This window comes from Octopus bimaculoides, chromosome 11, assembly GCF_046866305.1.
Source record: "Octopus bimaculoides isolate indiv1 chromosome 11, ASM4686630v1, whole genome shotgun sequence".
Taxonomy (NCBI): Eukaryota; Metazoa; Mollusca; class Cephalopoda; order Octopoda; family Octopodidae; genus Octopus; species Octopus bimaculoides.
Genome location: NC_142938.1, coordinates 31,527,017 through 31,549,516, shown reverse-complemented (window position 1 = coordinate 31,549,516; position 22,500 = coordinate 31,527,017). Strand labels below are relative to the sequence as shown.

The 22,500-nt window shown below is 38.2% G+C and overlaps 1 protein-coding gene across 1 annotated transcript; it reads left to right on the top strand.

Moving 5' to 3' along the window:
• Positions 1-17,927: 17,927 nt before the first annotated feature.
• LOC149133227 (uncharacterized) lies at positions 17,928-18,281 on the top strand. Its single transcript, XM_089360595.1, has one exon. It carries the CDS (start codon positions 17,928-17,930, stop codon positions 18,279-18,281), a length of 354 nt encoding a protein of 117 aa, XP_089216721.1.
• Positions 18,282-22,500: the final 4,219 nt, after the last annotated feature.

Here is a 22,500-nt window from a genome sequence, read left to right as displayed (position 1 = left end):
TACAGCTACAATATCCTTAACTGGACACTAAATGAACTATCTAAAATAGACAGGAAAACAAGAAAAATAATGACAGGATATAGGATGCACCACCCAAAATCTGACATAGAAAGGCTATATATACAACGCACATAAGGCGGCAGAGGTCTTATACAGCTGGAAAACTATTATAAAATAACTACCATAGGACTGCAAAAATACCTACTCCAGAAGCAAGGAAAACCAATACAAATAGCCACAAAACACGTGCAAAACAATAAACTGTTTTCAGTATTTAAGGAAGCTGACAAATACAAACAAGAAATCATACTACCTAACAAATACGAAGAAGAAGAAGAAGAAGAAACAACAAAAGCTATAAAACAAATGAAATCCAAACTAAAACTAGAACAGCAACGGACCATGATAAAACGATGGCAAGAAAAGCTCCTACATGGTAAATACTGGGCTAAACTAAATGCAAAAGAAATAGACAGAAAAATCCCAGCAATGGTTGAGAAGCTCAGGACTCAAAGCAGAGACTGAAGGATTTTTAATTGCTGCACAAGACCAAAGCTTCCCCACCAGAAATTACCAAAAACATATAATGAAAAGAAACATAACAAGTAACTGTAGAATATGTAGAGATGGACAAGAAACAATAAATCATATTATCTCTGGCTGCCCAATCCTGGCTAAGAAGGAATATATTCACAGACACGACAGAGTTGGGACCTGTATACACTGGAAGCTATGCCAACACTATGGAATAGCAACAGAAAAAAGATGGTATAAACACACGCCAGAAAAGGTCACAGAAAACGAGAAAGCAACCATACTCTGGGATATGCCAATACACAGCAGATAGAGAAATTAAGGCAAATAGACCAGATATAGTTGTCAAAGATCATGAAGAAAAAAAATGCTTTCTAATTGATGTATCAATACCAGCAGATGACAACGTTTCCCTAAAAGAAATGAAAAAACTTTCAAAATACAAAGACCTGGAAATAGAGGTAACTCGAATGTGGAGTCTAAAAACAGAAACAATTCCTATCATAATAGGTGCCTTAGGTATAATAAAATAATATTCAGACAAATACATAACAAAAACACCAGGACTTACAAATATATATAACATACAGAAAATTGCACTGCTGGGCGCTGCACACATCCTACGCAAAACACTTTCAATACATTAACCATAAGAGCACCACAGCAAACCACAGCACATACCCAAGGCACACAGAGCTGCGCTCGGTAGTGAAGTGAAAGCACGTTATAAAAATAAAACTACTGAATAATAATAATAATAATAATAATAATAATAAAGAGGTGAGTATCAGAAATGTTAGCGCGCCGGGCAAAATATTTAACGGTATTTCGTCTGTCTTTACCTTCTGAGTTCAAATTCCCTTCATGCTTTCGGGGTCGATAAATTAAGTAGCAGTTGCGTACTGGGGTCGATCTAATCTACTAACCCCCTTCCCTAAAATTTCGTGCCTAGAGCAGAATATAATAATAATAATAATAATAATAATAATAATAATAATAATAATAATAATAATAATAATAATAATAATCCTTTCTACTAGAGACACAAGGCCTATGTTTTTTCGGGAGGGGGCAGTCGATCACATCGGCACCAATGTTTCATTAGTACTTAATTTATCGCCCCGAAAGGATGAAAGGCAAAGTCGACCTCAGATCTTAAAAACGAGCGAAATACCGCGAAGCATTTTGCCTGGCGTGCTAACGATTCAACCAGCTCTCCGCCGTAACAACAACAACAACAACAACAACAACAACAACAACAACAATGATAATAATAATAATAATAATAATAATAATAATAAAACATTATAAATGATCACATCAACAATGAACTGTTAGAAACACTATAAATGATCACGTCAGCAATGAACTGTTAGATGGAATCCTAGAACAATATCTAATACAACTACATCAACCTTTTCACGAAAGATCCCCACGTCCCAAAATTCTTAACAGTAATAAGAGAGGAAAAGTAATCAAAGAAGTTGGTCAAACACTTGGAAAGCTGATACAACTCCTTGAGAATAGTAGAGAAAATGCCCTCGAAGTGATTGATCAACGCATTTACTCAGCTGCTTATGTTGCAACTCAGTATGAAAATTAGAGATATCAAAATTAGAGATAGACAAAAAAAGAAAAAGAGCAGTGCACACAAACAGCCTGCATGGATGGAAAGAATAAATCGACAAATAATCCACCTAAGAGCAGATATATCTTTTCTACTTGAAGCAAGCAAAGGGAAAACTAATAAACCCAGCAAACTAATTAGAATAATTGATAAACATGACCTTTTCAAGAAAACAAAGGATGCACAGATTGAAATCTTCAAACAAAAACTACAATTAAAAACCAAACGACTGGCAAGATACAAAAACGCTCAGCATTCCATAGACAAAACTATTCAAGGAAGACAAAAAATTCAACAGGGAATTAGAGAAAATACTATTAGTGTGAAAACACCTCATTCTTATTCTTTCCACCCCAGCAGCAAACTGAAGATTTTTGGAAAACATATGGCGTAAGCCAAAGGAGCTTAATCAAAATGCACATTCGATCAGGGACATAGAAGAGGCCAATGCCTACCTGAAATATCAAGAATGGCAGGATATAACAATTGTAGAAGTGAAAGCGGTGCTCGCCAAGTCAAAGAAATGGAAATCCCCAGGTATAGACAAGATTCCAAATGTTTGACTAGATTCTTTAATTTCCCTGATCCAATGTGCATTTTGGCTTACGCCAAATGTTTTCCAAAATAATGAATAATGCTAAGGGAGGGTATAAGATATTGACCAGAAACTTAATCTACTCTATATGGATGATCTAAAACTGTTTGCCAAAAATGAAAAAGAATTAGAAGAGCTCCTGAATATTGTCAAAGAATTCAGCCCTGATACAGGTATGGAATTCGGACTTGATAAATGTGCAAAAGCTACTTTCAAAGCAGGGAAGTTCATAAAGACAGAAAACATAGAACTTGATACTACCACAGCTATTCGAAACATAGAGCAATCCGAAGTATACAAATATCTGGGAACCAATGAAGGTGATGGTAGCCACACTCTAAAATGAAAGAAAGAATCCGCAAGGAATGCCACCGAAGGGTAAGAATGGTCCTAAAATCAGAATTAAATGCTGCTAAGAGAATTAATGCGATCGATTCTTAGGCAATTCCAGTAACCACATATAGCTTCGGTATCATTAAGTGGAGTCTCACTGGCATGCAGAATATGGATAGAAAGATCCGTAAAATCTTTACAAGGTATCGAATGCACCATCCCAAATTAGATGTAGATAGGATTTATCTTCTAAGAAAAATAGGTAAAAGAGGACTGATACAGCTCGAACAATCTTCCACATCAGCAATGATAGCCCTTGAAATGTATCTTAACACAAGTAATGTGCTCTTACAAACTGCACTGAAGCATAAAAATTCCAAGAAAGCTTCAGTTATGAAGCTGAGTAAGAAATTTAAAATGTCCTTTGGCCTACAAATTAACAATAAGAATGACCAAAGACACCCAAATACTAACAGACCTACCATTGCTTCTGATTTAGAAATTAACAATCAGTAAGACCAAAGAGATCCAAATAGCGACAAATCAATCATTCATGCAAAAAATATGACGCAAAAAGTAAAGAAGGCTTGCATGAATAATATCGAAGACAACTGGAACGGTAAACTTCTGCATGGAAAATACCCTAACCGCCTGTTCAAGCCAGATATTGATCAAAATTTAACGCAGCAATGGCTACAAGGGACAGGTCTGAAAGGGGAACCAGAAGGTTTTGTTATTGCAGCGTAAGATCAGAGCTTACCTACCAGAAACTACCATGCAAACGTCTTTAAAGATGGATCTGACCTCCCGTGCAAAAATTGCGGAAAATACACGGAAAAAATTGATCAGGTTGTTTCTAGCTGCCCAGACTTCGCTGAAAAGGAGTACCTCATAAGACATGACAGACTAGGGCAGTGCATCCACTGGACTGCTTGTAACTACAACAAAAATAAACCCCATGGTAAGTGGTACAGACTCCATCCAGAGAATGTAGTAAATAGCGAGGGCGTCACCATCCTTTGGAACTTCCCAATACAAAAAGACAGAGAAATTAACTCTAATCGAACAGACATTGTGATCAAAGACTACAACAAAGGAACTTGTCTGTTAATAGATATGTCTATCCCACAAGATCAAAATGTCTGAAGAAAGAAATACGAAAAGCTTTCTCGCTAAAAGATCTGCAAATTGGAATCACATAAATGTGGAAACATAGTACTATGATAATACCAGTAGCAATTGGTGTGTTGGGAATGATAAAGAAGGGAGCTGAGAAGTATATTAAGCAACTCCCTGGTAACTCCAATCTCAGTGAACGACAAAAGATAACCTTGATGGGTACAGCCCACATTCTACGGAAAGTACTCGCCATCTAAAATGGAACAAATGTGGTGATAATTTTAGCATGCATAGCAAAAAACAAAAGTGCCCTTGCTACTCTTGGCCTCCGGAGGATGCCCGGTACTAAGGCAGCTGAAATAAAGTTATAATGAAAGGAAACCATAAATAATAATAATAATAATAATAATAATAATAATAATAATAATAATAATAATAATAATAATAATAATAATAAAGGAGATGATGATAATTAAAGAATAAGAGGAATGAGAAAAATCAAAATAGATGGAGGGAATAGAGAGATATAAGAGAAAAGAGGAAGTGAGAAGAACAGAGAAAGAGAGTGATGTTGTAAGAACTGGCAATAGAAATTCGAAGAGCAGTGGAGAAGCTTTTCAAGTGAGATGGAAGTTCGATGGTATTGTTTCCCGAGAGTATTATGTTGCTGAGGTTAACGAGAAACAGGGACAACTTAAATTGATTATTCTTCTGCTGGTCAACTTTTCAACTATGATACTTTATACTTTCTTATTGGACAGTTCCATTCTATAGGGTTACAATGTGGCTTTTCTTCCTACAGTCATATAGTTAACCTCCTACCAAATATTATTGAAGGGGGAAGATAAGGAGGAGGATTAAGCGGGCCTCAGACCAACATGGTGTGTGTGTGTGTGTGTGTGTGTGTGTGTGTGTGTGTGTGTGTGTGTGTGTGTGTGTGTGTGTGTGTGTGTGTGTGTGCTGTATGTAATCAATCAATTTACTTGAAAGAGCAGCTAAATATTGTTCTGTCGCCTTGGAAAATTAAGGTTAATGCAATTCTAGTTAACACTATGAATAAAAATTGGAATGGTCACAGTTGGAACAAATCTGATCACAGATCTGCTTGATCACGGCTGACCTCGGGTTTAACAACAACTACAACTAGAAAGTGTCTACGCAGTCGCTCAACCTGCTAAAAGTAGCAGCTAAATGTTTCCGTATTTACGGGACGAAATAATGGAAACACCTTGTTAAATGAGAGTTTATGATTTATTATGGAATTGGTTCATTTTTGGCATCAGTTACAGCTTTAATACGCCGAGGAATTAATTCGTCCAGGCTCTAAAAAAGTTGTTAGGGAAATTTTGAACCTTTCTTAAAATAAAACTTGCTTCAGCTCATTAAGTGGCGATGGTAGAGGGAAGCAGCTCTTAACTCGCTGCTCCAAATTCCAGTAATCGCGGGGGCCAATACAAGTGGGCTACTTCACTTTCGTGCTCCCTATACCAATTTTGAATAACATTAGTCGAAGGAATCGGCGTATTATCGTTCTGGAAGATTGCAATACCGTCAAAGAACAATGTTTGTATTATGGGAGGGAGATGATCAACCAAAAGACTCAGATAATCCTTGGCGTTAATTCTGCCATGAGCAATTAAAGGGCCAATAGAATTCCGTGACATGGCTGCCTTAATAAACATAGGGCCACCTGTATGCTTCATGATAGGGGCCAAACAATTACGGTTGAATATTTCTTTGCACTGTCTCCAGATAAAAATTTCCCCAAAGTCGGAAAAAGGAAGAATGGGGATTCATCAGAGATGATATTTTCCATTGAGCCATGACCACTTCTGATAATCTAGACAACATTTTCCCGTTTATCAATGTTGATAGGGAACAGGAAAGGTCAAGTAACTGTAGCACTCTCATGGTAGCCAGCTTTATGGCGTTTACAGCAACCAGTTTGGCTTGTCTGCTGTCCCTTTTGCTGCCGTATTTCGATGATTTTTGGTCCCTGTTTCACTATTTTGCGGTCCTTCTCTGTGAGCTGTGCTTTCTGTTCTGAATTAGGCTTACCAGAACTGGTCCTACCTTGGTTTTGGGATGTCAATATAATTTTTAGAAACTGTACCTCCCGAGGCATTAAACAGTTCAGCAATTTTAGTGACTGAAACTCCAGCCACCGGCGCTCCTACAATTTTTCCTATTTGGAAATAAGACAGGTCACGCATTTTAAGTTGTTTAAATATAAATATCTGCAAAGAAAGAAAGAATGACTGAAAGAAAAGCGGCTGCTATATCATGGAGTGCACCAGATTACTTTTGAATGCGCCATATTGCCAATAGGAAAAGTAATAAAATAAAAGGTTATGTTTCTCTTATTTTGTTCCACCGCATTATATTTTTGATAATCGGTATTGTGGTTCAGTACCTGGTCAGCTTTCATTCAGCATACCTAAGTCAGTTATTCCTGCTATGACTATCATGTCTAATTTTAAGACATACTGTATTTAGAGCTACACGTTTCAATCCAATATGTCCTTCAATTTTAAGATAAAAGATACTGTACGACGGGATGTAACTGTTATTTCTGAGTGCTTGAATAACCCTTGGAGATAATCTCACTGGTTCATTTGAGCGCGCGCGTATGCACGTATGTGCGCGTACGTGTGTGCATGTGCGTGTGTGTGTGTGTGTGTGTGTGTCTGTGTGTGAGTTTGTGTGTGTACGTACTTGTATGTGTATGTGCGTGTGTGAATACATGTGAGTGTTGTGTGTACGTTTATGTGTGCATACAAAACTTTTGATATCCATCCGTACACATATCACACACACACACACACGCGCACACACACACACGCACACACACACACACACACACGTGTGCGTGGTGTGTATCTGCATATGTAATTGCTCGCGCGTGTCTGTGTGTGTCTACACAGTGTAGGTGTGATTTCGTCTTGTAATAGTAGTAGTAGTAGTAGTAGTAGTAGTAGTAGTAGTAGTATCACTGTGAAATTAACAAGTGGTATGCTTGTATAGAGTGCTGAGTTCAGTTTTTTCTACAGAAAAACCTCCTTTTGAGAGACTTGAGAGACTTTTGAAAGACTCGTTTGTCTGTCTGTCTGTCTGCTTATCTCTTTGTCTATCTCTGTATCACTCTGTCTGTCTGTCCGTCTGTCTGTCTCTCTCTCTCTCTCTCTCTCTCTCTCTCTCACTCAAAAAGCAAGAAGACTAAGATTTTAACGGACAGAACTTAACAGTTTTACTTTTTATTGTCTTTATCATTATTTTCCTAATTGTCTGTTTTCTTTGATCGGTTTTTAAATCAGTCTTAAGACTATTTAATCCCAACACTTAATTTGAACGTAGACCGAGCCTTACCAAATTTTCCACAAGCTTTGGTACCTTCCTTGCAAACACTACTCGAAAAAAAAAAGTGAATATTAATATGGTGAATGGTGAAAATCGAGATTAGAAAGACAAACACAATTTACCATAAAACACAAATTAATACCACTAAAATTCCTGTAAGCACGTTAATTCTTCTCTAAGAACCACAACATCAACAACTACAGTAGGAGTGATAACAACATCAGCAATAGCAGCAGCACACATTGTATCAACACCAGTAATCATAATAATAGCGACAAATATTGTCAAGGATATCATCGGCAGACATGGAAATAAAAGTGAATGTTTGGAGGTAGAGTGTGAAAGAAAATACTGTCTGTTAAGTGGGTAGTGGCGGTTGGGAAACGAAAGAGGAGAAAATGGAAATGCAGTAGAGTCATAGATAAAGAGACAAAAAGAGAGGGGGAGAGAGAGGGGTAGATGCGTGTGTCAGAAATAGGGATGTCACCAAAAAACAACATTCATAAATCAGCGAGAAATTTGAAAACTACTCTATCATCTTGGATTTGGATGACCGGAATAATGCTGTCTCTGGGAGTTACTGGGATATAGTTGCTTTCAGCCTATGTAAAGGTTACGCCAAGAACGGCGCAGAACCATAAAAAAGCCTTTATCCCTTCCCTACCCGCTACATTTAGCTATCGGATAGCCATACCAATTTGTTGTTTGCAATTCGCCACCAATAAAAGTTTTATAGTCAATATGGCGTTAATGGAGAGGATTGGAGAACTCTCAAGGGGAGGTAACTAATAGCGGAGAGTCGGAGATATTAGTTTTCACAAGCAAGCAATTAAATGAAGATATAGGATGGGAGCTCATTCGATACATCCTCTGTGTGTGTGTGTGTGGGGGGGGGGGGTGCATGTGCGTACGCGCGTTTGTGTGTTTGTGCGAGTCTGTTTTCGATATGTATGAGTTTACACATAGCTGTGGCTGTTTCCATAACGCCTTTTCTCTCTTCCGCCCTTTCTCTCACCCTCTCACATTCTCACCCTTTCACCCCCTTTCTCTCCGTATATATATATATATATATATATATATATTCTATCTATCTATCTATCTATCTATCTATCTATCTATCTATCTATCTATCTATCTATTCGAGTGTTTAGCTTTTTCTTGTAATGTATTATTGTCACGTTTATACAACACGTTTAAAGTTTTCTATGAGTGTACGAATGAACTATATATGTACACATTAATATGTATATATACGTATGTCTATATTACCGGTATGCATCATCATGGTCGTCTATGTTTTTCTAATCGATGTGACACCTTGTCGGTACATAAGTGTGCATTATCACCGTGTGTTTCATGTAAAGCTAGGTGTGTTAGCAACACGTGTGTTTTTATTTATGTATGTATGTCAATGTGTATGTGTGTATGTGTATGTATACAATATATATATATATATATATATATATATAAATAAATGAATATATATATATATATATATATATATATATATATATATATATATATATATATATATATATATATATATATATATATACATATACACACACATATCTGTGTGTGTGCGTGTGTGTGTGATGTTATTGATAACATCTAGAAGGTGCTTCTTTTTCCACTCACCAAAGTGAATGGAGATTTGGTCAAGGGCAAATGATGTCATTAGACAGCATCCGATGGTCATCGAATGGTTCGGCCCTGAACCGTTGCACTCTCCTGTTAGTGGGTCAGCATATATGGCCAAATCATTGCTCATCATCTGGCTTTTAGCACAACTCCTCTCTCCATAACCAGCAAGAGATTCTACCATTCTGCAAGAGATTCTCCCATTCTGCAAGAGATTCTCCTATTCTGCAAGAGATTCTCCCATTCTGCAAGAGATACTCCCACCCTGCGCACAGCCATCCTTTGCTCATTTCTTCACATTCCAATGGCTGTAAAGCATCCTCCTTACCTGCAAGGCAGGGAACCCCCTACAGACGACTTCAATTGGGAAAAGCCATGACTATTATCACTTCTCTCTGCAATCCTGCAGAAGGCTCTCGTACTTGGCATGCTTCAATTCTCAGGCCTGATCACACCCTTCTTGCCACTGGAGGCTCGATGAAAGTTATTTTCGTTACCTGTTCAGACCACAGAACTACATCTGGCCTCAGGGTTGTATAGACGACCTGGGGAAACTGCAGTCTCTCACCTAGGTACACTTTCATATCCTTTGATTGTAACCCATGTATTAAGCCATTTGCCCTTTTTGCTGTCCTCATTGGTTTTTCTTCTTTTTACGAACTTGATTGCTGCTATTATTTTCCCTGGTGGTGGAGTTTCTTGCGCCTTTCCTGTTTGTTTCCAAGTTTGTTGGCGTTGGGAGGAAGGAAATACGGGAAGGTTTCAGTCTCCAAAGGTCTGTTGATGTGGCCTTCCTCTTGGAGAGGTCCCATTTATTCTAGGCTGTCTCAGATGCCAGCTCCACAACTCTTGACCTTTTTCTTTCTTTCTCCTGGTTCTGTACTTCTGCTTGGTTTATGGCTCTCTTCTCCCTGATATCTGTTTCTATTGTTAGGAGCAAGTAAACTCGAGACCCTGCCGTCCTCTGCGTGTAATTCCAATGATGTGACGTAGCTTCTGCATGGTTTCTGCCTGTGCAACTGTAGTGCTAGCCACCCACTTTCGCCCGGTCCTGGTTGTGGTGCCTACGTGCCTGACAGTCTCATCTTGGGAGTCCATGTACATCATTACACCTCTGTATTTCATGACCTTGAATTCTTCCATCACGTAGCTGTCCAGATCTTATGTACAGCTTATGTGAAGCTTGGTAGGAGTGGGGGGGACGTACACACATCCAGCCACTTTCGGAGGTACTTTTTTATCTTCCACTCTTCACTCTTCCTACTTTTGTCATAGGAATCTCATATACTATCAATAACCATATAAGCCTTGGGAGCAGTCCGTGTTGATAGAGCCATGTCTTGAATTTTCCTGGAAGCCCTGATCATTCAAGACCTTCTGCTTGCTTCTCAGTATTGGTGACATTGCTTCTGCCAGAGAGTGAATTGTCAAACCTCTTTCCAAGGCATTTGATTGAATTTCCCTCTATTCATGGGAGAGCATCACCTTCCGCTTGCAGTTTAATTCTGTTTGTTAATTTGCCACTCCAGGTCACCATACTTCTACATTTCTTGGCTTAAACTTCCTTGTAGCCCATGTTACCACGTGTTCAAGTGAAGTCAGCATCCGTTCCACATGGTGTTTGTGGAAACATTCTTATGTATACATGTATGTGTGTTTTTGCACGTAATTGTGTATGATTATGATTTGTATGCAATTTTATCTATGTATAAACGAAACTGAACGTGCGGGTGTGTATGTATATATGTTTACATGTGTGACGATATGTTTACATTAGATTCTTATTATTGATGTTAAAAGCAAAATAAAACATACGGGTTAGTGTGTGCAGATGAGGAAAATATAATAATAATAATAATAATAATAATAATAATAATAATAATAATAATAAGAGTTGAAAACTTTTGGAAAGGAATCTGGAGTAATGACAAACCATACAATGAAAATGCAGACTGGATCAAACGCACCCAAGATGCCTACAAAAATCTACAAGAACAGGTATGGGAAGACATCTCAATCGCTGACCTAAGGAGGCCACTAACGAAGGCTCATAAGTGTAAATCCCCTGGTATTGATAGAGTACCAAATTTCTGGCTCTCATCACTTTCATCCGCACACAAAATGTTAGTAATACTATTTAATAGTATTATGAAAGACCCAGAAAAAATTCTCAGTTGGATGGCAAACGGTATTACTAACCTCCTCCCCCAAAATAACGAAACCAAATACCCAAAACACTACCGGCCTATAACATGTTTGTCTACTACCTATAAGATTTTGACATCTATTCTAGTGGAGAAAACATACGTTTATGGAAGAGAATAACCTCTTTCCCACTGAACAAAAACGATGCAAACGAGGCTCATACGGATGCAAAGATCAGCTCCTAAATAATCACATGATCCTTGAGAACTGCCATAACAAGCGCAGAAATCTCAGCTCTTCATGGATTGATTATAAAAAAGCTTTTAACAGCATATTACATGCGTGGATTCTGAAATCGCTGGACATTTTCAAAATTTCTCCTGTGATTTCAGATTTTTTAAAGTATAATATGTCACTATGCAACACGAAGCTCCAATTATATCATTCTAATGGAATATTGCGCTCAAACAATATTAGCATAAACTGTGACATTTTCCAAGGTGACTCAATTTCATCACTAATTTTCTGCATAGCACTAATACTACTCTCAAGTGAACTGAATAGAACAGTATGGCTACAAAATTGACAACAGGAAAATAAGCCATCTATTTTATATGGATGATTTAAAACTATATGGCAAAGATGATGAAGAACTTGAAGGACTACTACATACTGTGAAAGGATTCAGTGATGATATCGGGATGGAGTTTGGCCTTGAAAAGTGTGCCAAAGCCACTTTTAAGAAAAGGAAACTGGTATAGTCAAGTTCAATGGAATTATATGTCGAAACAGTAATAAAGGAACTTGAGCAGGAACAAACCTATAAATACCTAGGAATAAATGAAGGCTCTGGTATCCAGCATGCAAGCATGAAAGAAAAAGTTAGGAAGGAATGTTATAGAATAGTTCGAGCAGTTCTGAAGTCTGAGCTGAATGCATATAATAAGGTGTTAGCCATAAATTCCTTAGAAGTCCCAGTTGTTCTTTATAGCTTCAATGTGCTTAACTGGAGTACCAGTGAAATAATGAAAATTGATAGAAAAATCCACATGCTACTGACTTGTAATAAGATGCATCATCAAAGGCAGATGTTGATCGTGTTTACCTTCCTAGAGCTCGGGGAGGTCGAGGCTTGATCCAGCTTGAACTTACGTATAAAACCACCACAATCGGACTGACTAAATATCTTGAAACAACCAACGATTGGATGCTGAAACTTGTTCAAAAACATGAAAGACCGAAAAAACTTCTGAAAGAGAGCAAAAAATTCGCTACTGATCTCTTAGATACCCACCAGATTGATCAGGTTGAAGGAAATGCGCCAACTGCTGCTGCAAAGAAAATAAAATTAATTGCAAAGACAAAAGCACATGAAAAATTAGCTAGCAGATGGGAACAGAAACCTCTGCATGGCAAGTATGTGGCTCGTAGCAAACAAGCTGATGTCGACCAGAAACATACACATCAATGGTTACGAAGCTCAGGGCTAAAAGCAGAGAGTGAAGGTTTCATATTAGCTGCTCAAGATCAAAGCTTATTGACCCGGAACTTCCAAGTTAATGTGATAAAAAATGGAGCTGAACCAAAATACCGATTCTGTAACGATGAGATTGAAACTATATAGACCACCTGATCTCAGGGTGTAGAGTCTTAGCACCTGTAGAATATAAAGCAAGACATGTAGAGTCGGCCAGTATTCACACTGGACAATAGGCTGGCATTATAAAATCAAAGCCGCTGACAAATGGTATAAACACCATCCTGAAGCTGTAACTGAGGGAGAAAATGTATCGATTCTCTGGGACTTCCCCGTACATACCGACAAAATTATAAAAGCTAATAAATCGGATATTATTATAAATGATCAGACAAAAAAGATATTTGTTAATTGACATGAGTATTTCACAATATAGCGGCGAAAGAATTTGACAAGAAAAGTAAATATAAAGACTTGCTAATAGAAATTGAAAAGATGTGGCATCTCAAGACGAATACCGTACCAGTGATTGTAGGATATCTAGGAATGATTAAAAAAGGTACTGAAACCTATTTGAAAACGATACTAGGTTTACCATCCCTACAGGAAGTGCAAAAAATCGTGTTAACTGGAAGGACTGATGTACTGAGAGAGCATTATCGCTGTAAAAACAACAGCCATTCATGAATTTATTTATTTACTTATTTTTTTAAATACATATTTTACCTGTGAATTTGCGTGTGTAAGCTGGGAATGCATACAATGAGCTTCTCTGCCATAGGTGTACGGAAAACACTCGGCGAGAAATGGAAGAAAATTTGAAGAAAGAAGAAAAACAAAACAGCATATAATAATAATAATAATAATAATAATAATAATAATAATAATAATAATAATAATAATAATAATAATAATAATAATAATAATACCAACAGACGGACACCTATCTCCTAGTGAGAATCAACATCATGGTCCCCAACACACAGAAATGTGAAGAGAACAGGCACAACTTACGGGTAGTAAGAGCTCTGCAGTCTTGGCTGACTCCTTCGCCAAACCAACAGGAGAAGTGTGAGAAAAGGCGAGTATCTAGCGCGTTCAAATAACCAGTGCTTCGGGTAAGCTGCACTCGTTAGCCTTGGGTCGCAAGCAGCCTCAGAAAAGGAACACTCTGTGTCCAAAACTAGAAGAGCAAGCACCCTGCTGCCTTGGCGGGCTACTTTGATAGAGATGGTGTCTCGATAAAAAATATCGGTTGGTAGTAACCTAAAAAGACCTCATTTGTGAGTGAAAATGCCAAGCAAAATAAATGACAATAACGGTGTGAATGGGACGGGAACCAATGGTGCAGCAGGATGGGACCGGTCATAATCCAGCAACTGCTAGCTATGTAACAAGACATAGGTGAGTAAACATGATGGTTATGGAGTGTTACTACCGGAGAACCCCAGTGGATGCGAATGGTGTGCCTGTCAGAAAGTACAGAAAACGAATTCACGATCAATGGAAGGCAATGGAACTGTTCGACATTACTGAACAAAGATTATGTGACCAAGCAAGAACAATACGAAAGTGGGAAATACGAAGGTTGTGGTCAATGAAGCGAGTAGACGTGATGCCAATAGTAATTGGTGCACTTGGAAGTATCAGCACTCAGCTACCGACACAGCTGAAAAAGATCGGTGCAAGTGTGAAAGTAGAACACCTACAAAGATCAGAATCGCTTGGAACTGCATGAATTCTTCGCTGGATTCTTGAAGCATGACCAGTAAAAAACGTCACCTTAGTCTGCTAGCTGTGGACAGCTAACACTTTCGATCATACCTAGCAAAATAAGCTGTGAGTTTTCATACTACTACTACTACTACTACTACTACTACTACTACTACTACTACTACTACTACTACTACTGCTACTACTACTACTACTACTACTACTACTACTACTACTACTGATGATGATGATGATGATGATGATGATGATGATGATGATAATAATAATAATGCCCTGATGCAGTACCAGACAGTGGCTCTCGTGGCTTCTGATCTCAACTGACTGGAAGTGTTATCATATCCATTGTTTTGTCTTGGCATAAAAGATGGGCTACCTTGTTTGACCTTAACCAGTTGAGCATTTCCCTTGGTGGCTGATGATATGTGCATCTCTGATCATGAGCAGAAGTAGTTGGGGAGCATCATAGCCATGTATTGAGAGGAATTTTGAAGGGTTTGGATAATTCATGTCTGGAAACATGGGTGCTATGTTGAACATCCTGAAACAAGCCTTATTCAGTGACCTTTTGAGCGGGATGGGCTACTCAACCTGAAGAAAATTCTAATTGAGCCCCATCTGCAAGGTCATGCGCTGATTATCCTGATATGTACACTTATCTAAAGAGTAGTCATGATGAGTGTACTGGGCTTCGTATATTTTACCCCAGTGTCACGTTGATGGTATGCACTGCTCTCTCACTCAATAATAATAATAATAATAATAATAATAATAATAATAATAATAATAATAATAGTAATAATAATAATATTTTCTACTCTATGCACAAGGCCCGAAATTTTGAAGGAGGGGGCCAGTTGATTAGATCGACTCCAGTACGTAACTGGTACTTAATTTATCGACTCCGAAAGGATTAAAGGCAAAGTCAACCTTGGCGGAATTTGAACTCAGAACGTAGCGACGGGCGAAATATCGCTAAGCATTTTGCCCAGCATGCTAACGATTGTGCTAGCTCGCCGCCTTAATAATAATAATAATAATAATAATAATAATAATAATAATAATAATAATAATAATAATAATAATAATAATAACAACAACAACAACAACAACAACAACAACAACAACAACAACAACAACAACAACAGCAGCAGCAACAACACCAGAGGATAATATAACTAATTGTGACATGACAGATTGGCAAAAGGCAATCTACGACAGAATGAAGGGAAGGCTACAGGAGAACAATAGCGACATTATTTGCAACCTTAAAAAGGTTGATCGTTGGAAATTGAACCAAGAAGCGAAAAATATGAATGAAATTCTGAAATACATCAGAACAAAAACATCACAGAAACAAACAATTTGATCAAGGCAAGTATTGTTGTAGCAGAAAATGTGGGTGTATATGTCAAGAAAAAGAAATAGAATGGGAGTGACAAAAGAAAAGTTCCATGATGGAAAAGAAGAATACAGGCGGGATTAGACAGGCTCTCGAAAGACATTTCTGTGTTAGAGCGAAAAGAAAAGGGGAAGCTTAAATGCGAACAAAAATACAGGGCACTGAACAGGAAGTATAATATTGAAAGAAAGGGCTTGAAAGTGGTAATGGCGGAACTGAAACAGCGCCTCGTTGCAAAGAAAGCAAAAGTGGTAAGATACGACCAAAGAATGAAGGGATAGTAGCAGAATAAGCTATTCACAGTAGATCAGAAGAAATTCTACAAATAAATAAATGGAGAGTGTGCAGATGAAAAGTTGATACCAGATATCAGTGAAAGTCAAAGATCTTGGAGTGACATCTGGATCAAAGACAAGGAGCATAAGAAGGATGCTGAATAGTTGCAAGAACTAAAACAAACAGTAGTCTGTCCACAACAAGCGGAATTAGTAATTTCAGTTAGGAAAGTGAAGGAAACCATTAAAACAATGGGCAACTTGGAAGGCCCCGAGACCAGATGAAGTTCAAGGCTACTGGATCAAAAGATTTGGTGAATGCCATGCACGAATACCTTGTTAAATGCCAACCAAGTAACACCAGATTGGTTGACAATGGGTAGGACAGTGTTGTGCTTGAAAAACAATGCTGCTGCTGAATAATAATAATAATAATAATAATAATAATAATAATAATAATAATAATAATAATAATAATAATAATATCAGTGATTGTAGGATCTCTAGGAATGATAAAAAAAGGTACTGAAACCTATTTGAAAATGATACCAGGCTTACCATCCCTACAGGAAGTGCAAAAAATCGTGCTAACTGGAACGACTCATGTACTGAGAAGAGCGTTATCGCTGTGAAAACAACATTCATTCATTAATTTTTTTTTTCTTAAATACATGTTTTACCTGTGAATTTGCATGTGTAAACTGGGAATGCATACAACGAGTTTCTCTGCCCTAGGTGTACGGAAAACACTCGGCGAGAAATGGAAGAAAATTTGAAGAAAGAAGAAAAAAACAACATAATAATAATGCCCTGATGCAGTACCAGACAGTGGCTCTCGTGGCTTCTGTTTTCAACTGACTGGAAGTGTTATCATATACATTGCTTTGTCTTGGTATAAAAGATGGCCTACCGCGCATATTCTGCTCAGTACCACAGATTTCCATATCAGTTGTTTGACCTTAACCAGTTGAGCATGTCCCTTGGTGGCTGACGATATGTGCATCTCTGATCATGTGCAGAAGTAGTTGGGGAACATCATAGCCATGTGTTGAGAGGAATTCTTTGGGGTTTGAATAATTCACGTCTGGAAACATGGGTGTTATGTTGAACATATGTTTTGCTCAACATCCTTAAACAAATCTTATTCCGGGACCTTTTGAGCGGGATGGGCTACTCGACCCGAAGAAAATTCTAACTGGGCTCCACCTGCGAGGTCATGCGCTGTTTATCTTCATATGAGATCACCATGCCGCGCACATATGCTAATGATGCATGTGCCTGGTGTACCCTTATCAGACAGGTAGTCATGATGGGTATACTGGGTTTTGTATATTTTACCTCAGTGTCATTTTGATGGCATGCACTGGTTTCTCACTCGCTCAATAATAATAATAATAATAATAATAATAATAATAATAATAATAATAATAATAATAATAATAACAAAATAATGAACGATGGCACTGACCCGAAATGCAGAATGTGTCATGAGCAGGATGAAACAGTGGACCACATCTTAACTGGATGCACAGCGCTTGTAAAAAACCGAATATATTCATATACACGATAGAGTAGCGCAATATATCCATTGGAAGATATGTAAACACTACCAGATTTCAACCTCAGAAAGATGGTACCAACATAAACCTTAAACTGTTACCGGACAAGATGATGTAATAGTACTCTGGTACATGCCAATCAATACCGATAAAGAAATCAAGGCAAACAGGCCGGACATAATCATCAAAAACGGGAAGAATAAGAAATGCTTACTGATAGATGTGACAGTACCATCAGAGAAAAATGTGTCCGTTAAAGAAGTTGAGAAGTTATTTAAGTACAAAGACCTAGAAATAGAAGTGACCAAGATGTGGGGAATGAAAAGCAGCACAGCACCTGTGGTGATTGGAGCGTTAGGGCTTTTTAAAAAGGACCTTGATAAGCAGCTCAATAAACTCCCTTGCAGTGTTAACGTGGAAGAACTTCAGAAAATAGTGTTGCTAGGTTCCGCACACATTTTACGCCGTGTACTCTCCATGAGATGAGGACCTGCTGTGACCCTAGGGTCAAAGGATGACCCCGGTTCAACAGGACCATATTTTATTTAATAATAATAATAATAATAATAATAATAATAATATTGACAGAAATATCTAACGTTAAGCTTGACCAGCAGAATGTCTTAAAAGAGTTAAAACCAGCGGAGAGCTACATTTATCTAGGGGTAATTGAAGGGGATGGAATCAAACATGTGGTGATGAGAGAAAGGATCAGAAGAGAATGTTATCGCAGGGTGAGAGCAATACTGAAGACAGAACTGAATGCAAGAAGCAGGATCGAAGCAATCAATGCTTTAGCTATACCAATTGTGACTTACAGTTTCAATATCATTAACTGTTCAATTACTGAAATATGTAATCTTTACAGAAAAATACGAAAACAGTTGACAATGCATAGAATGCACCACCCTATAGAACGACTTTATCTGCCAAGAAGAGAGGGAGGCTGTGGACTTTTACAACTGGCATTAACAATGAAGATTGCCACAATTGGCCTATACACCTACCTGAAGAACTCTGAGGACTGGATTTTAAAACTTGTTTCAAAACATGAAAACAAGAAAGCATCATACTCAGTAACAAAACAGGCAAAAGAATATCTAAGTGAATTCCAAATGCAACAAATTCCAGAATTAGACGTACCAGAAACAAGCGCAGAAAAAGCTAAGCGTATGAAAACCCATGCTAAATCTGCTGCCTTTGATATTCTGATTGATAAATGGGAACAAAGACCTCTCAATGGCAAATACCCAAAGAGATCAAATAATGCCGATGTTGACAAAGCCCTTACCCATAAATGGTTAATGGCTTCTGGCTGAAAATCAGAAACAGAAGGGTTTATCATAGCAGCCCAAGATCAATGCCTACCTATAAGGAACTACCAGGCCAACATATTAAAGAACGGCAGCTCGCCAATATGTCGTGTATGTCAACAAGAAAATGAGACCATTGATCATGTTGTCTCCATGTGCAGTTTTTTTGCGCCTGCAGAGTATCTCAACAGGTATGACAGAGCTGCACAATATATTCACTGGGTAATTTGCAAAAACCTGGACTTGCCACATGATAAAAACTGGTGGGAACACAAACCACCTCCAGTACTTGAAAATGATCACATCTCACTCCTCTGGAACTTCACCATTCAAACTGACAGAAAGATTGATGCAAATAGGCCAGACTTCAGACAAAAATCATACCTCCTCATTGATATGACTGTCCCAATCGATATAAACGTGTCTGTCAAGACCTACCAAAAACTGAGCAAGTATAAAGATCTTGAAATAGAAATTAGCAAAATGTGGAACCTGAAAACTAAAATAATACCTGTTGTCATAGGTTCCCTAGGAATGATAGCAAATGGGGATGATTGCTACGTAGCACATATACCAGGAAACCCCAAAATGGCAGAAATTCAAGAGATAGTGCTCATGGGAACTGTCCATAACCTACGTAAAATACTGTCTATGTAATCTCAAATTTTAACACAAACATAATTTTCTTATGGTTTCTTAAATATTCTCTAGAACAACACTATGTACAAGACCAAATATATGGCTCCCTAGGCATAACACCAACATGAACTTTTAACTTGTCTCTTGAGGTCTCTGGGTGAGACTTGGAGCCAACTTATACAAATGCAAAGCAAAAGTCAAACATAAAATAATAATAATAATAATAATAATAATAATGATAATAATAATAATAATAATAATAATAAATAACAATAATAATAATAATTTTGGTACAAGACCAGTAATTTTAGGGGATGGGAGAGTTGATTACATGGACTCTAGTACTTGACAAGTACTTTATTTTTATCGATCCGAAAGGATGAATGACAAAGTTGACCGCGGCAGAATTTGAACTCAGAATGTAAAGTGCCGTAAGAAATGCTGTTAAGCATTTCGTTCGACGCGATGAATAGAACTAATGGTAAAGAACGAAATAGGAACATGAAAAGTTTAGTCTTTTCGCCAGTTTATAGCCACACAATTAGTTTATAGCCACACAGTTATCTATACAGCATAACCACTCTTATCCGCCTTCCATAAAATTTACTATACTTCCCCCACTCTAACTATCCTCAAATCGTACTTGAAAGTGAAAGTAGAGAGGGAGGTATTGGTGAAGGCTTGTTTGGAAAGAAGCCTTGTTCTCAGACTTTCAACCATCACACAACTTACTTTGTCACAAAAGCTACTATCTTTACGACAGAATGAGTGGATAACCGTCACGTGATAATCGCTGCTCGATAGAAACCTACCAATCATCAATGTGCAGATACTGAGCGAGTATTGTGTTCCCTGTTCACAGGCTCCGGTCGCTAGCATCTTCAACCCCACCCCAACTATTTCACTACAAGATTAACACAAGATCAAGGAAAGTCCTCCACAAGAAACTACTCACATTCTTCCCATGAGCACCCATAATTGCTCCCAAGCCATCATCGCTCATATCCTCCATTAATCTCTTTCAGAATGTCAGAATTGGTTTTTACACTATTCACTGGTCATCCAGAAGTCGATGGCGAAACCTTAGTCTGCTTTTAACCTAGAAGGAACACCATCGTGATAAAGTGTATTGAACGAGAGGCGATCACAGTGGTTCACAGTCGTCGTTGTTCAAGAATAGCTGTAGATGTATCAGCCTCGGTGCTTGTTTGTGCATGATTGGCCACGACTTCTTAAGGCTTCCTAGAGCGTTGGCAGTAGATGGGCGAGAGGAGCTCATCCCTTTCACAAGTCAACGAGCATGCGTTTTAGAAGCTATTAGCTATTTTCGCCCTTCTATCCCGGAAGAACTTTCTTATTTCTTTACTGTCCACAAGGGGCTACACACAGAGGGAACAAACAAGGACAGACAAACGGATTAAGTCGTTCATATCGACCCCAGTGCGTAACTGCTACTTATTTAATCAATCTCGAAAGGATGAAAAGCAAAGTCGACCTCGGCAGAATTCGAACTCAGAACGTAGCAGCAGACGAAATACCACTAAGCATTTCGCTCGGCGTGCTAACGTTTCTGCCAGCTCGCCGCCTTTCAGTTCATTTTTGAGTGACACTGGCTACCCCGTTCGTGACCTCTTTTCTCTTGGATGTCTGAATCAGACTCCAATCTCTTCGGTCCGGTGGCAGAAGCCACCGTCCTTCATGGATTTATTTTTCAGGTGCCAAGTTACAATTCCACTAACTTGTCTCTTTTATTTCCTACTCCCCTTACGCTGGTACTCACTCACTATGGTATCAACCACCTCGATTTCCAATGTGATCTACACAATGACAGTGACGATGTTCGTGCGTTCAGACGCAGTATACTTATGTCCTAGTTTGAGCGGGTTGTCTCTTGACATCTCTAACCTACACAGCAAACGTTCCAGCCTCGAAATCTAAAGAGAAAAAAACACAAGGGAGAGCATTCTTGGCATACTGAGCGTGTGATGCGAAACTGTGGCCGTTTAATTTAAACATAACAATTGGTGCTATAAATGTTAGGGACATAAAATCAACTAAACTAAGGACCATCACCTGGTAGCGACGATGGTTAATCTGATCTGATCTGAATTGCATTGAACTTAGATATAATTTTGACCTGCTCTCCGATCTATTATGTGTAAAGTAGAGGTTGTCGTGGATGAACCTAGCTAAGGCCACACAGTTTATGTTAAACTTCGACGACAGGCGCCAAATTCTCTGCGAACACTTTTGCTATATCTTTTACTCTATACTGATAAGAATTATAGACCTGAAGTTGTCTGTGATATCTCCCCTTTTTGTTGGTCTTCTAGCAGCATCGCCATTGCTCGGTTCCCATGACATTGAATATGTCCAGTTGCCAAAGACTGCTGTCAAGAAAGGTAACGAACAAGTATGGCGTATAACTAGAAAGTTCACCGGTTAGAGATAATCCAGTTTTGTCGATATTGGATAATCTCTAACAGCAGCAATATTATCTATAGGTATGCAACACGTGATCAGTCATGAACAATGAGAAACTTAATCGGTATCTCGCCAACAAATCTCTTCCTCTCTGTTTATTCAGAGTTCTCAGAACGAGCGCATGCGATGCGGAATTCCGAATGAATCATGAAATGCTTCCAGATAAATATAAATCTGTATCGTGTCTTCAACATTTTTGCTTTCGAGTGTGTATCTGTGTGTGTGCGCGTGCGTGTGTGTGGATATGTATATATATGTGTGTGTGTGTA

Coding starts and splice junctions, on each gene's coding strand:
- LOC149133227 (XM_089360595.1), top strand. CDS start 17,928: ATGCCAATCAATACCGATAAAGAAATCAAGGCAAACAGGCCGGACATA.